This window comes from Chroicocephalus ridibundus, chromosome 7 (genome assembly GCF_963924245.1).
Source record: "Chroicocephalus ridibundus chromosome 7, bChrRid1.1, whole genome shotgun sequence".
Lineage (NCBI taxonomy): Eukaryota > Metazoa > Chordata > Aves > Charadriiformes > Laridae > Chroicocephalus > Chroicocephalus ridibundus.
In genome coordinates this window covers 8,886,420-8,901,561 of record NC_086290.1, presented here as the reverse complement: position 1 = coordinate 8,901,561, position 15,142 = coordinate 8,886,420, and the positions used below count along the sequence as shown (strand labels likewise).

At 41.4% G+C, this 15,142-nt stretch overlaps 1 protein-coding gene across 2 annotated transcripts in view; it reads right to left on the bottom strand.

Moving 5' to 3' along the window:
* Nucleotides 1–14,839, bottom strand: part of ACTR3 (actin related protein 3) — a 31,361-nt gene extending 16,522 nt beyond the window's left edge. For both annotated transcript variants that reach the window (XM_063341387.1, XM_063341386.1), the window contains exon 1: nucleotides 14,573–14,839. In XM_063341387.1, coding sequence (XP_063197457.1) covers nucleotides 14,573–14,616 — 44 coding nt within the window. In that variant the 5' untranslated portion in view covers nucleotides 14,617–14,839. The remainder of the gene's footprint in view (nucleotides 1–14,572) is intronic.
* Between the last annotated feature and the right edge of the window lie 303 nt (nucleotides 14,840–15,142).

Here is a 15,142-nt window from a genome sequence, read left to right as displayed (position 1 = left end):
CTGATAACGACGTGGTAGCAAAAGAAACTCCATTTAACAAGTGGAAAACAGTCTTGAAAGTGTGTTTCAGATGACTAAGGAAAGCAAGAGGAAAAGCACTACATACCTTCACCCACCCAATTTTCAGAATGTGCTACGGAAAGATGCATAATTTTCATGATGTAAGTAACTGAAGAAGTTACCATTGTATTCATGAAAAATAACTACAAAACTCACAGTAACGAAACTATCCAGCTGCTAGAAATGTCGTTACAAAAGAGTTAACAGCAGCATAGGCAAATTCTAAAACGTGCAGATGAAAACGCACACTACATTCAAGAGTTACAGCCTATGCGCAAGTTTTTAATAAAGACAGTCATGATAAAGTTCGCATTTTCCTTATGCAGCCGGACAGCTGTATTGACTAAACAAGCAGCATCAGCAAAAGCACGAAACACTGTAGTAGCACCTCTACAATTTTCAGCACTTGGATATAAACCTGGCAGATCTCAGGCTGTATGAAGCGCTACTAACTTGAACAAGCCATAAATCTACGTCAACAACACAGCAAAACGCCTAGCAACGAGTACAGCAAGAGGCTGGTTTTTAGAGGCCGGTTTTTAGAGGCCAGAAGAGGAGTGGTGCTGCGGTAGGTTTTCCTGTGATGCTACCCATACAGTGGTTGACACTTTGCTCACGTGTCCGCTAACGCCTACACAATTTCTATCGCTGACATTAATTGCACACAATAGTGCTAGGCCAGGAAAAACGGTACCCTCAAAAGGAAGGTCTATTTCTCTCTAAATAACAAAGTGGTTAGCACAGGATCTCACCTAACACCATAAACACTTTGCAAGAGAAGTATCTTTAAAGCTGTAAACCTGATCTTCTGTGTAACACACTGCAACAGTTGGGAGTAATTGTGCAAAAAAAAAAAAAAAAACTTGATTTCATATTGATCAACCGGAATGTTTACTGAAAAAAACACTTCACAGGCAAAATAAGATAAATAATTAAAAGTAAGAAACTAAATACCAGAAAAAAAATCACCTCTGATTAAGAGATCAGCATCATGCACTGTATGTGCCTGAGCTTAGGACGCACAACTCAGACTTTGCAGACTCAAGTTACAAGTTTTTAATTTCTTCTTAAATATCTAGTTCCTAAAACAAAATAATCAAGACTTCCACAATCTGATGCTTCTATAACCTGTCATGCAGAATAAAACTGTTCGCTGTATCTATATTAACAGGCTTTTAGTTCCACAAACGAATTAGTAATAAAACTAGCAAATATTGACTCGCTCCCTCTACCTTCCCCTGCAAATATGGAACTGTGGCACATAGACGTTAAAGCTAAATCTACAGAGGAACTTTGGAGCCTGAAGGCTACATAAACCTACAACTAGATCAGAAGTGCCTTAAGCAAAAAAGTTAAAACCATTTGATTACTAAACTCGGTATTTCAAAGAAAACAAAAGCTAAGCTGTTGGAGGTAAGGGGCTGTTTAGCCACTTGTGGTGTGGGAGACTGCCCAGCACACACACAGCCAGCAGACTGAAAGGAAGAGTCAGATGAAAGATGCATTTTACATAAAAAGACCGTATTCAGACATAAAATCAGCATATCTAAAAATACTATGGCCTACTCAGCAAGAAGTCTCCTGACTCATGGAAAAATAAAAGGTCACATTTTTAGACTTCCAAAAAAAGGAAAAAGAAAAAAAAAAAGGAAAAACCCCACATGGCTTCTGGTCTCTGAATATTATAATATTACAGTGGCAAGTCTCCAACGCAAGGCTTCACATGTCTAGTGTTCCCAGGCTTCCTTGCCACACTCTCCTTTCTGCATCAGGAATGCCACCGCTGCTTGCCCACGGGTGAGGGAAGGGACCCCCTGCCTCCCCAGCTCCACGCTGGCAGGCACGGCCAGCCTTTGCAGTATTCGTATGGCGACTGGTACTATGGGGCTCTGGACAGGAGCTCGGGCTGCCAGGGACTATGGGAATATACATAACAAACAGTAAGTTTCATTTTCATAATTAAAAATCTACACACTCTTGAGTGAAAACAGAGTTTAAAAACACAATAGGTGAGACAAAAAAGGCAAGTTAAAAAGTGAATAAAAAATGATAAAAATCTTCGGTTCTTCAAACGCACAATCTAGTAACAGTGGGGGTTTTAAAAAAATAACTTTTTAAAAATTAACTTTTGCTAAGATGAGGCTTTATTCAGGCTGATCAGATCTATTCTGCCACTGTCACTCAAAGTAAACATTTAAATCACATGAGAAAAGGATACCATGGGCAAGCTAAATTTCACAAGTGTACAGTTTCCACAAGCAGTTCATACAGAGCAAAGTGTCTGACTAATGTATGATTCACAGGGGAATGAGGCACACCCTGTCTTCTTCACAGCAGCAATCACTGCCACTACAGAAAAACACCCCTGATATTAAAGATATCATAAGGCAGTATCAATACTTGATCACAGTTTTCCAGTAAATCACAGCTTGTCTTGCTTTCTACACAGCACTGAAGAGTGGCAGGAGGGACTTCCATGGAGACGGGCAGGCACATGTCATTTAACGAGACATGAACTCAGCTTTCCCACACTGAATTTGGGGCACTCAGCAGTAAGAGAGCAAGGCCTGTGCAGATGAGTATAAAAGTGTAAGCAGACTTCTATTAAAATCTGTAACACAGAACTGATTTACAAAATCCCAAAGGTGAAAACCTCAATTCAACTTTGATCATTCAGATGTTTTCATTTATTTCTCCACATTCAGCTACCATAAGTGTTTCTGTAGGTGCACCAGCTCATTTAAGTAGGAGAAAAAAACAACCACCAAACAACAACAACAAGAAATGGCAAAAAATTTTGTTGGAGAATCATGACCTTCAGATTTACTTTAGAAGATAAGCTACAAAATATCCAAAAGCAGTCCACAAAGTCCATGCGCATGTAGGTATATAGAGAATCATATACATACACACACACCCCTCTATACTATCTATCAATATACATATATAAGATGCTGATATTCCCCAGTGACTTCCCTGCAATGTCTTCTCCAAAAGGCCACGGGGTCTCATACAGAATCCTCTGGCCTATGCAGATGTAACAATGCGACAAACAAAATATGATTATTTTTTTTTTGTAGGGGAAATTCCTAACACAAATAGATTGGGGGTAGCAACCAATGAAGATTCCTTCTAACTCTACTAATCTACATCAACTATCAGTGGAAAAATACCTCTAGAGTCACATCCACCTCAAGCTCACACCCTGAAATTGCAAGGTAGCTCTGGACTGATCTGCTGGAGATGTCTCTGGAAGGACAGCCAAAAGGCTCCCTGCAATGCTCTCAGCTGCACTAATGGGATTTCTTATATGTGCTCTCTCACCTAGAATACATGTTTCTGAGGCTATGAGATGGAAGCAATGCCACTTGAAGGTTACTTACGTATTACTCATGCAGACAATTTTAAAGCCAGAAGGAAACAGCATTTAGGGTAAGAACTTCTAATGAGAATGTCATTAACAGAACCTCCGTCTGCAAACCACAAGCCATGACCACGCGCCTTTGCTCCACTTCTTTCCTATCCACAACAGATGTCATTCTGTAAATATTCTCTGAAGTTATACACCCTAGTTCTAGCACAACTGCAATTTTAACTATGGTGTAAGGAATAAGGGGACAACTGCTTCACAGACAACGCATTTGTTCAGCTGCTCTGAGAAGTACAACAGAAATGGGGTGGCCCAATGCGGGTTGTATCCTTGTCATTTTGCTGACAGCTGCATGCAGAGACACGAGTTAGCCAGGCACAGGCAGAGATAAACACTAGAGGATAAAAGCTACCCGATTTTCAACTTCTGTAGAGCAAATCCAGGTTACAGCCTACCCCTCAGCTACTCCTAATGACCCGGACTAAAAGCAGTTTCATGCATAGGACACTTTTTTTAGCTGCGCACACAAACAGGAATAAGATGTATACCTCCAAGGCTGGCCTCAATAGAAAAATGCAATGTAACTTTAAAAACAAACAAAAAGAACTACTTTTCTGTAGGGAAGAAGGAGTAACAGACCTGAAACTCTGCAAAGAAAGTCAGGACTAGGCTGAAATCAAAATGGTCTCTTTCTGGTTTACCTTCGAGGTGTAGAAAGTTAGAAAAACAAATATACATAGAAGGATGTTTTTTTCAGAGGTTTTTTTTTGTTGGTTTTGTTCATCAAATTGCTGTCTCTTCACGATGCTTCTGTACTACTGTCCACCATCTGAGCCGCAGCAATCCTTTGTTCAAGCTCTCACTTAAAATGCACCACAATCATTGCCTGTATCTTACCTTGCAGATGCAATGGGCTTCCCAAGTCCAGTAACCTGTACAGCACCTGTGTTAACTTGGTGTGTGTACGTCCTAAAATTCTGCTTTGGTGTATACCACAGCCTGCACACCAAGCCCAGCAAGGTTTCTCTAACCAAACACACCTCTGCAGAGTCCTATGCCGAACCCGTGCAAGGGGTCATACTCCAAGCACGTCTGACATTCAGCAATGGGATTAGGCTTCACACAAAGTTCAACTGTGCTTATTTATTTATGAAATTTCAATCATTACTTACATCTTTAAATAACTATTAAGTAAATAACATTATTATGAATGGCTCACAATAAAAAGACGCAAAACCAAGAAAGGTTATTTTATGATTTCACAATTTCACAGTTTCACAGCAGGCCACTGTGTGAAGGCATGCAAGACAGTGCAGATGCAACTTAAATTCACTGAAGCATGCAAATTCTTTGTTGCAGGTGTGCCTACAACAGCAACATTCATTGCTGGCTAAGTTACCTTAACTCTAGGAGAATTGTAAATGAGCAGCTTAAAGAAGGCACTACAAAAACTCTCAGAAAGCTGGGAGGTTCTAAGGCCACACACACAGTCATATATTCAAAAGAGCGTGAAATAAATCAAATGGCAAAAACTCCAAGTTTTTAAACAGAATGGAAAGGTGGAAACAGATTCTGCTCTTCAATCCCCAGCTCCTTACAGATGGTCTGTCCAAAGACTTCATCAAAAAGGGCTTAATATCATTTCCTGTTTTAACTGGACAAATTCTACATAGGCAGAACTTACAAGACATACAGTGTTTTTACTGTCTGAAGTCTTAGATAACAAAACCGCTTCAAAAAGAAGTGGAAAACTTATGAAACATGGATGAGGCCTGAAGTCTTCATACACAGAGCCCCATGTGACTGAAAGGTCTGAACAAGCCTTTGTTTTTATTTGTTGCTTTTCTTCTACAATCCTTCTTGCAGACCAGATGGGACTGCAAAGCCTACAGAGTATTTACTTTTCAAATCCCTGTAAAGAGAAATAACGAGAAAATGATGGCAAAAGAGGAAAGCCATCCTGTCCCTTTAAAAAAGGTCCCAGCTCTAGGATCTGATGCAAATCGGTTAGGCAGCAGCAGATCAGAAGTCCCTGAAGGAACTGATTATATTAGGAAAATGGGACTTGTATTAATAAATTAGTTTACTATCTCTTTTCAAATGTCCTTGATAAAACAAAAGATAGCAAAAGACTTTGAAATCTGTCACACCTTTCACATTTTTACACCTTGAGCTATAATATATATATTACTTTTACACATCCCTAGTTTATATTTTTAAATAGCAACTGCTTCTGTCAAGTTTTAAAACACTTGTTGATCAAAAGTGTTGTAAGTAATCAATAGTGAAAGCCAAAGAATTAGCTCTATAAATGGAAAAAAACCCCAAGATTAGAAGTGCTCTCAGGTGAAGAATCTTGTTGAACTCTGGATGAGACACATGAAGGGATGGTAAAAGCGGATATTTCAAAGACATATGGGACCCCTAGACACCACAGATGTTACAAATCCAGCAGTCTGCAACCTTGGCCTTGGAATTAACTGCATTACTGTGTATCTGAAACTATTTTCTTACAATATTTCCCCTGAAAAATATCAGTCCACTTGAACAAAAGCCTTCATCTTGACAACAAATACTTCTTCACCACATACTGTAACTGTCACAGTAAAACAAACCATAAGCAGATTGAAGTGGTGTGCAATTTAAAGAGTGAGCTCAAAAGCAGCTTGAGAGAAAAATGCTTCTAACAAAAATTTATTTCCTAAATAGGAAAAAATACACCTTTATAAAAGGTAGACTTATCTTTAAAAGCATCTATATTTTTGTCTAGATTATTTATCCAATGCTGCTTTTTATCAGCAGCTACACAATTCAAAGCACAGACATGACTAATGCTTACTAGTAAAACCTAGCTAAAAGGTGTAGCTAAAAACCACAAAGTCATGGCCACAAACACCCAGAGTAGAACCATCCAGGTGCGTGACTAAGAGTGACACAGAGGCAATAGCAGCCTGCACAAATTCACAGGCATTGTAATAAGAGTCCCCAGGTGACAGTTTCTACACCGGTCTGGAGGATGGAGAAAGCTACCACATCGTGCAGCTTCTAATTTTACAAACATTTGGATGGAGTAGAAGAGAATGTACTTTCAAATTTGCTCTATGTTTACTTGCATCAAAACTTTAAAAATAAATAAACAAACAACAAGCATTGATAACTTGACTCCGGAAAAGTTCTCTTCTCCTAAAAGTAAACAGGAAGATAAGATGCATTTGTTATTGAATGACTCTAGGTTATGATTGAGTCATGAAAAGCGTGCTTGAAAACCAGCCCATATTTAAGCGTTAAAGACTAAGAAAATCCAATTCAGGCATTTTGATGATGTTACCACCTAAATTTGCAATCCTAGTCAATTTTATTTACATTTGTAAAAGCCATTAAAAATATTTAATGCTGACGTACTTTAACACAGAAAATAAAAGTCAGCTTTCTTTTGAACACATTTTCCTCAAAGTAAGAAGAGCAAATGGCTTTGGGTATTATCTTTGCATAATGAAAATAGTTTGTGTTGGCAAAAGCAGAACGCTCTCTTAACTTACTGCTTCCTTTGAGACTTCTAGACTAATTCATTTTAACAAGTGTCTTTAACAGTGCCTCTGTGTTACACCACACCCACACAATACTAACCTGCACTGCTAGGTTTTTTAATAATTTCTATTTCATTTTCACTGAAGATTTCTGAGCATTTTCCACAGCCTGACTGCTCCATATGGTATTTGCAAATAACAAGGAAATAATGCCCCAAAGTTTGGAAGTCTGCATGGCTAATTACTTAACAGTCTAAATTACTTATTAACTTACTATGAGGGGGAGATTCATTTGGCAACTTTCTACATCATTTGCCCCAAATAAGCTGAACATTGCACAGACATTTATCAGAAGAAAAAAAAAAAAAAAAACAAACAAAAAACAACCCACAAGACAATAGATTAACTATATATACTTTTCAACAGACAAAACAGGGAGAGATCAATTGAGCCAATCAATACATAATTGCCAAGGAAACAAAATCTTGTACTTGAAGAAATGAAATAGGCAAAATCCGAGTCATACGATGCAGAAAGAGCCATATTCAATATAAATCTGACTTAACTCAGAAGTCTTTCCAAACAGATGCAATACAGTGGCTAAAACCTTTTTAATGTGGAATCACTTCACAATGTTGAGCATTTGTGCTTGCTATTTGCATGATTTCAGCAGTTTAGAGCTCCAGTGTTGAACCCACAGCTACTACACTATCGCCCCAATCACACCACCCTGAGCAGAGGGTTAGATGAACCAAATGGACGGGCAGAGCACAGACAGGAGAGAAGGAGCACACAGCAAGCACCGCAGGACACTCTCCGCACACCTCCCACCTGCCCAGTACTATGGTCACCACTTCGAGCAAATAACTGAATGTTTTCCATCAAGAATAGGCTTGCATTAAAACACCAGTTTACGTACTCATCATGTTACACCGTGCTTCTAATAAAAAGACAGCTTCCAATTACAAACAGTTGTCTTGTAGAAAAAAATGCCCCACTAAGCTGTGGACAAAAACATACCACACAGTTTTGTTTAATATAAAAAGCAGGTCTCATTTAATAAGATTCTGAAGTCTGACTACAAATATGCAAGGCTCTTACAGATGATAAACAGCATGATAAATCTAAGGCAAGACACAACAAATAAAATGCTAATACTCAAAAAATAGATAAGTAAGAGATACTGCATCAACTACAGAATTAAAATTTGGATTCATTCATTGATAGCAGGGTACAATCAAAATAAAGTATCAACAGACAACCTCCTGTCTGCATCTTGCTCTCTACAGACTGAGTATGCCAAAACACATCCTGTGCACAGCTGCAAACACTCACAATGACCACAAGAGAATAATAAAGAGAAAAAGGAAACCCCAGAAAAAAAAAATAGCTAAATTTATCTAGAGATTTTCCACGTCTGGTCTTAAAAATGCAAACTCATGATCAGAACAAAAATTCTAATGTAGGGTATAACATAATTTTTAAGTCAGTGGATGAAATGATGACTTTTTCAATTTGGGATATAAACCTCCTTGACAACTGATTTTTAAAAAAAGAAAAAGAAAGCAATATAACAGCACTAGGACTTGGAAGGAAGGACAGATGCTTCATACTGATCGTTAAAAATAATCCTGCTATGGACACCAACAAGTTTGCAATCAAATTGGTATTTTTAAGCGCCTACGCAAGGAAGATTTTTGTTAGATTAGTACACCTAAATATATTTTAGTTCAGTGACTAAAACAAATCAAAAATTAAAAATTAAGGTAATAAAAATTTCTTTTCCTAAGCAGAGCAGAAGAGAACTCAATAATTTTACTGGGGACAAACTAAAATATTGTTTTAGTTATTTTACCTTCAAATCTAACTTTTCTCCTTAAAGTCTATAAATGAAGAATGTTTGTCTAAAATTAATTTTTTTTAAAAAAAGTTTGTTTGAAATTTTCAAAGCCTTTTTGCATTTCCCCAAGGAAGCCTGCAATGATGAAACTGAATGTTGAAACATTATGTTGAAACTTTTAAATTGCATGAACTGAAAGAGCAACTGCAAAGTTTCTTATACGTGCCTTTAAAATAATATAAAGGCTGGATTACTACTCAGGAACTAGTACAGTAGTTCTGAATTATGTGAAAATACAGCTCTAAGAGTTCAGATGAGCAAATGTGCATCACACTCATGCAATCAATGTAGTTTCTGGGCAGAACATTCAAGCCAGGTAATAAATAAGAACCAAAAACCAAGAAGGGAACCTGCTCTGTCCCACCCACAGCCTTACCCTCCCTCAAACCCTTCCTCATAACCAGGGCCATACTCTGGTCTCAGCAACTGCGCAAGCTTCCCCCGCGCACAGGAATAGGAGCTCTGCTGTACCTAGAAGGTGGCTCATTTATCATTAACTTTACAGATTCAGCCCGTGAATGCAAGTGGGTTTGTCCTCAACTCAGAGATGTCGCCTCCTCCTCCCCCCGCCCTTATTAGTATATCAATATATCAAGCGTTAAGTGGGACACCAGAAAAGAAAAGCAGAAACAGAAGGACTAGAAGGTGCAGTGCATCTTTTGCAATAAGATATAAACTGATTCCTGTAATGGAATTCCAAAATATATACGTGTGTGGTTAGGAATATTATATATTCCTAACTGAATTCCCATTATTCCTAACTACACTGTAAGCTCTGTGCATTTAGTGTTAAAACATGGACTGTGATGTGCCAGAATCATTTAAGAGACGCTACAGGTCATCATGGGTCTCCAGAACCTATTTGCAATTATCAAAAATATATATATATTTTAAACCACAACTCTCAATCTAGCACAACTCCTTTTTCCATGTTAAGGATGAAGCATTTCGCCCTCCCTCTCCAACCATTTCAGCTACTGGCAAGCAAAAGATATTCTTAAAATCCTGGAAGAGTATTTTTTCCATATTCCATTAAGGAATTATTTTGTTCAGGCTTTCCATACTGAAAAATTACTTCTGGGATGACACAACATAGAGAAAATTCATCCCAAAAGAGAACATTTTCACGAAGACTGGAACCCATGAAAGGTTACAACAAGATATCCAATTGAAATATTAACTGCAAGAACACCACAGTGCTGATATATTTATACTAAATAGAAGTTATGATTTGAAATAACCCGTATCTGGAATGTTAGGAAAGAAAAATAATTTTGAAGTCCAGTATAAGACTAAAAAAGTTGCAGAGCAAACAAAATATAGGCTGTTACTTCCCCTTACCTTGTTTTTACAGCATTGGATTTCTCACCTCACATATCTTCGCTGTTTATTGAAGATTATTAGTTTTCATGGATCTTGTATTCATTTATGCTACCAGGTCAAAACCCAGAAGAGAAACAGAACGATGTAATCCTGTTATAACTTCTCACATCAGAGGACACTCAACCCATAAATACTTCACTCTGCTAAAGAGCATGAAACTATAGAGGTGTTTCATGAAGACTGATGGGAGAAGTCCCCCAGTGCAAAGCTCGCTGCACTGTGCACACCACCCAAGCGTCAGCCAGGATCTCAGCTTCTCCGAGGTTTCACATGCCCAAGTTCATCCTTCCTTCATTTACAGCAAAACTGGCTATAGAAATGGAACAGCCAAGAAACTCTCAGAGATGTGACTCATTGCAAAGAAGAGTTTGCAACTTCACGTCAAGAAAGCTTGGAAATCCTCAGTTTTCCATGCTCTCGGCTTAGAGGGAACCCAGACTGCCCACCACAAACAGCGGGGCTTTCTCCCATCAACTCTGAAACCTTTCACTCTCCCCTAGTACTCAGGAAAGAAGGAAGAGAAAAACCCAAACACACCCATTTTTATAAACTGTGTAAGGGAAGTGAAAAAGGGGCCTAGCCTGGCATATAAAAGGAGATATAAGAAAGTAGGATGTGAGACAACAGATTTTATTTTTTTTTTCCACACAATCACGTAACCAATTTACTCAAGAGAACGAACATACTGACCCTACAGACAGAAGGCTCTGGGGTACACCAGAGAAGCTGGTCACCTACGACACTCTGAGTGGTAAAGGATCCACCTGACAGCCACAGAAAAACCGTACACAAGCCTCTAGAAAAGGGAAAGTTTAGGTACAGAAAAGACAAATACTTTTCTTTAAATCACTTTCATTGCTAAAATTAAGTTCTCATTTTGGAACTGCAGTAGGTTACACAGCCACTTACTTCAGTTCAGCTGAAGAGCCATTAATTTGAACACTTGGAATTAATTATCTGCCATCCCAAATGAGCTAGTTCAGTGTTATACAAGGTTATACTTAGAAAAAAATGCATTCACACAGAAAGACACAGTTAAAATCTACTTGTCAACCTAATCAAGCTAAATTCTGAAGTGGCGTAGGAAGAGCTTTTAATCATGACTTGCAGGCTGCACTGTGTTTGCCTGTAGAACAGGCAGCAAGAACTATTCAACTACCCAAAAGGCACAGAGCAAAAGACTGCAGCCTACTGAGATTAAAATATCAGTAAGAGCCTTTTTCTTTCTTTGGTGTGCTGTTCATACAGTTTATAGAAATAATTCCATGTAATTTTTCTTTTTTTGTATTTTTATTTTAAAAGGCATGTAATCCTTAGATACGCCAATCTGAAGCAAGTCCCATTCACACTATTTACCTGCTCTTACCAGGTATCCATTACCTATTTTCTAGGTATCAGGTTTGCTTAAGCAAAGAATGCAAATTTCAAGATAACAAATGTAACACTGGAAGAATTTTTGCTGCGCCCATAACCTGACTGCTGTGTCACTGACTTTACTCATTTGCCAGCTCCAGCTGTATGACACGTACTTGGATGTTCCCTAAAAAGTTTGACTAACCTGTTAAAACCTCAAACAACAGGGATCACATGATCTCCCCACCCTCTTCTGTGCTTTGAAAGGGGTCCTTAAAATTTGTCTAATCCATGCAGGCTGATGCTGAAAAGCACAACTATGCCACCTTTCTCATCCACCCCTTTCCCCTCAATCTTACCTGGCAAAAATGAAAACACACACACCAAAAAACAACAAAAAAACCACTCAGATCAACAAACTGAACCTGTGGCTACACGCACAAGACACGTAGGAAGACACCCTTAATACCTCTCCTACGTCTGCCCTTTTGCTGATTAAGGTAAATTCTCCTTGGACTGTAATTTAATTATCATCCCCTCCCTCTAGAAAAACCCTACTTACTGAAAAATTTGTGCACGTTTAAAGCCTTGCCCGTTCTAAAGGCAGTTCCTTTCAAACTTTCTGCTTTGGTTGTATTTTCGAAACCTCCTTATTTTCCTGTTTTCAGGGGCTATCTTTAAATTGTCTGCTTTCTTCCATTTTGGTACACAAGGCAGAACCCTAGGTGAGACCTCAACTGATCCACACAGAGTACAAGGCTGAAATAACTACTGTGTCATGTTCTTGCTTGTGCACAAAAACCGAGATGGAGTTAAGGAGGGCTGCAGCAATTAAAAAAAAAAAAGCTATGAGCATGATATGATTATGCTATCACATCCCACTGCACTACTACCCACCTGTTCCCTATTTGCCTCAAGTATTAGATTTTTCCTTTGTAGATTCACCACTTTATACCTTTGACTACTGAAGTCAATTAATTCCAACAACCCCAATGCTCTGTAATGTTTCCAATGCTAAAAATCTTTGCCCACAGTTTCCCGAAGCAGATCTTCAAGGAAGCACAATTTCAAACTACGAAGCATACCAGAAGGGAAAAGCCTGGAGAGCAGAATAGGTTGGTCTGTGTTTACAGAAAAAAAAACCAAAAACCTAGAGGTGCACAATGAAAGAGCATCTTAGAGAGATCTTTGAAGACTAGGGGGAAATAAATAAACAAAACAGGAGCAAGACTCTGCGAACATCATATACAAGAACATTACAGAGTACACCGTGTGCACTGAAGTGGATTAATGGAGTACTTACACACAGATCCTCCCCGGGAACATTTGTTTTAACACTCAAGCCCCTCAGTATACCTCTCGCATTAAAAAGGCAAAGTCGTTACTTACACAGCTATATGCTAATATGTTGTTCCTGCTTGGCATCACTGAAAGCTCTAAGTGAATCTCTCTACTTCAGTGGTCACGAGCTATTCACGAGCTATATTTTGCAAACCTATAAAGACATAATTACTGACTTTAATGGGCCTACCTGCAATGCACAAACACGTAGGATGGGAAAAAGCCCCTAGTGGCATACAGCAGAGTACATTACAGATCTTTTGTTTTGAAAGATAAACAGTGCATATACACATCATGTTCAACTCACATGCACTTCCATTACATTCAGCTACACACCCTCATTCCCGCTGTGCTAACCTTCCTTCATCCCTCAGAACTCAAGGTTTTAGTTCTTGCTCTTCTTAAAGACAAATTTATTAATGTCCTACACCAAAGAGATTCTCCTGAAGGGAAGACGAGCATGTAATTTCAAAAAACAAGCGCCCAGATTTCAAAAGAACTTGCCTTTTCAGAGCATTTTAAGTATTTGTGCCTATATTGCAGCCACTGAGAAATTTGACTACGTTTAGCAAGATGGATGAGAAGTGAAAGAAAGAGACAAGTTAAAGACTCAGCATGCCATCAGCACCAGCTAAAGAGGAAGATCCTTAAAAGCTCTTTACTTTACTTCCCAGTAGAAGCCTGATGCACAGTGCCTAAAATGAAATATTTCATCTTTAAAAAAATCACACCACAGAGGGCAGGTCACAGAGCGGTTTCCGTGTAACCCGTGGAAGCCTGCAAGCAGCACGGTGTAACCCCGTCCAGGTGTAACCCCGTCCAGGTGTAACCCCGTCCAGGTCGGCCTCCGACCGGCTCCTCGGAGGGCCGGCTCCCCAGCCCCAGCCCCAGCCGCCAGGCCACGGCGGGGAAGGCAGCCTGAATGCCGAGGGCCGCCTCCTCCCCAACCGCCGCTTATGCTATATATCCCGGGCACCGCGTCCTCTTCATCATCTGGCGGCTGCTAAATAAAAAGAAGAGTTTCTAAAACGGATTTGGTTCAGGTTTGACACTGAAAACTGCCTTATAAGGTAGAAAAGCCCGAAAGCAGGAAGAGGCTTTGACAAAACTAAGGAAGTTCCTCTGCGCTTGCTCGCTGGAGGGGGAGGGGTTTTTTCCCCTTCCACAGAGAGAAGCAGCACAGAATAAATGACATTATCCACACATTAAAAATAAATAAGCACATAAGAGACCCCCCGGACGGCGCCCGGCGACTCCTCTCAGCGAGAGCATCTCGGGAGCTGGCAGGGTCGTTGTCCCCGCCGGCCACCCCCGGCTCCGGCAGCCGCACCGGCTCCCCCACACCCCGGCAGGCACCGGCCGAGGAGCCGGAGGCGGCTGCTCCAAGCGGCCCCGGCCCGGCGGGGCGGCCCGAGGGCTCGGCGGCGGCGAGGGGAATGGAAGGGATGGGATGGAAGCCGGCTGCTCCCCCCGGCCCGGCCCAGCCCTCCCGCTACCGGCACCGCGACGCCTCGGGCGCGGCCGCCCGGCCCCGCGGCGGGCAGCGCGACCCCCGCCGCCATCTGCGGCAAGCGGAACCCGCCCGGCCCCGCCCCGGGCGGCACCGAGCTGTCAGCGGCCGGCCCGGCCGTCGCTCACCCCGTGCCGCAGTCCACCACACAGGCGGGAAGCCGCCCTGCCATGCTCCTCGGTAGCGGCGGTGCTAGGGACGGCGGGCAGCCCTGGGCGCGCTCCGGCGGGGCTGGGCTCGGCGGCGGGGAGGGAGGGAGGGAGCGAGGGCACTTCCGCAGGGCGGGCGCTGCCTCCCCCGCCCGCTCCGCTCCGCTCGGCTCGCAGGCACGGCCCGGCGAGCCCAAGATGGCTGACCCGCCCCTCCCTGCGCGCGGCGGCGAGGGCGGGCGCGACAACCCCGGCCCTCGGCTGACGTCTGATCTCGCGGCCGCGCCCCTGCGAGGCGGCGCGAAGTGGAGCGGGCGGGAGGGTTCTTACCCTCCTCAGGGGCGGCGAACAGAGGAGGGCGGGTGAAGTAGTATTTTAGTACTGAAAACCTGAGAGTTCGGGTGGAGAAAGTAAAAAAAAGAAATCTGTTCAAGGGTTCTTTCTTTTCTTTTTCTCTCTTCCCGCCTCCAACAGCCCTTCAGGGTTGGAAGGACAGGCTGCTGTGTCCACCAGGCCTGGCCCCATGATGTCCTCTAGCCACACAGTATT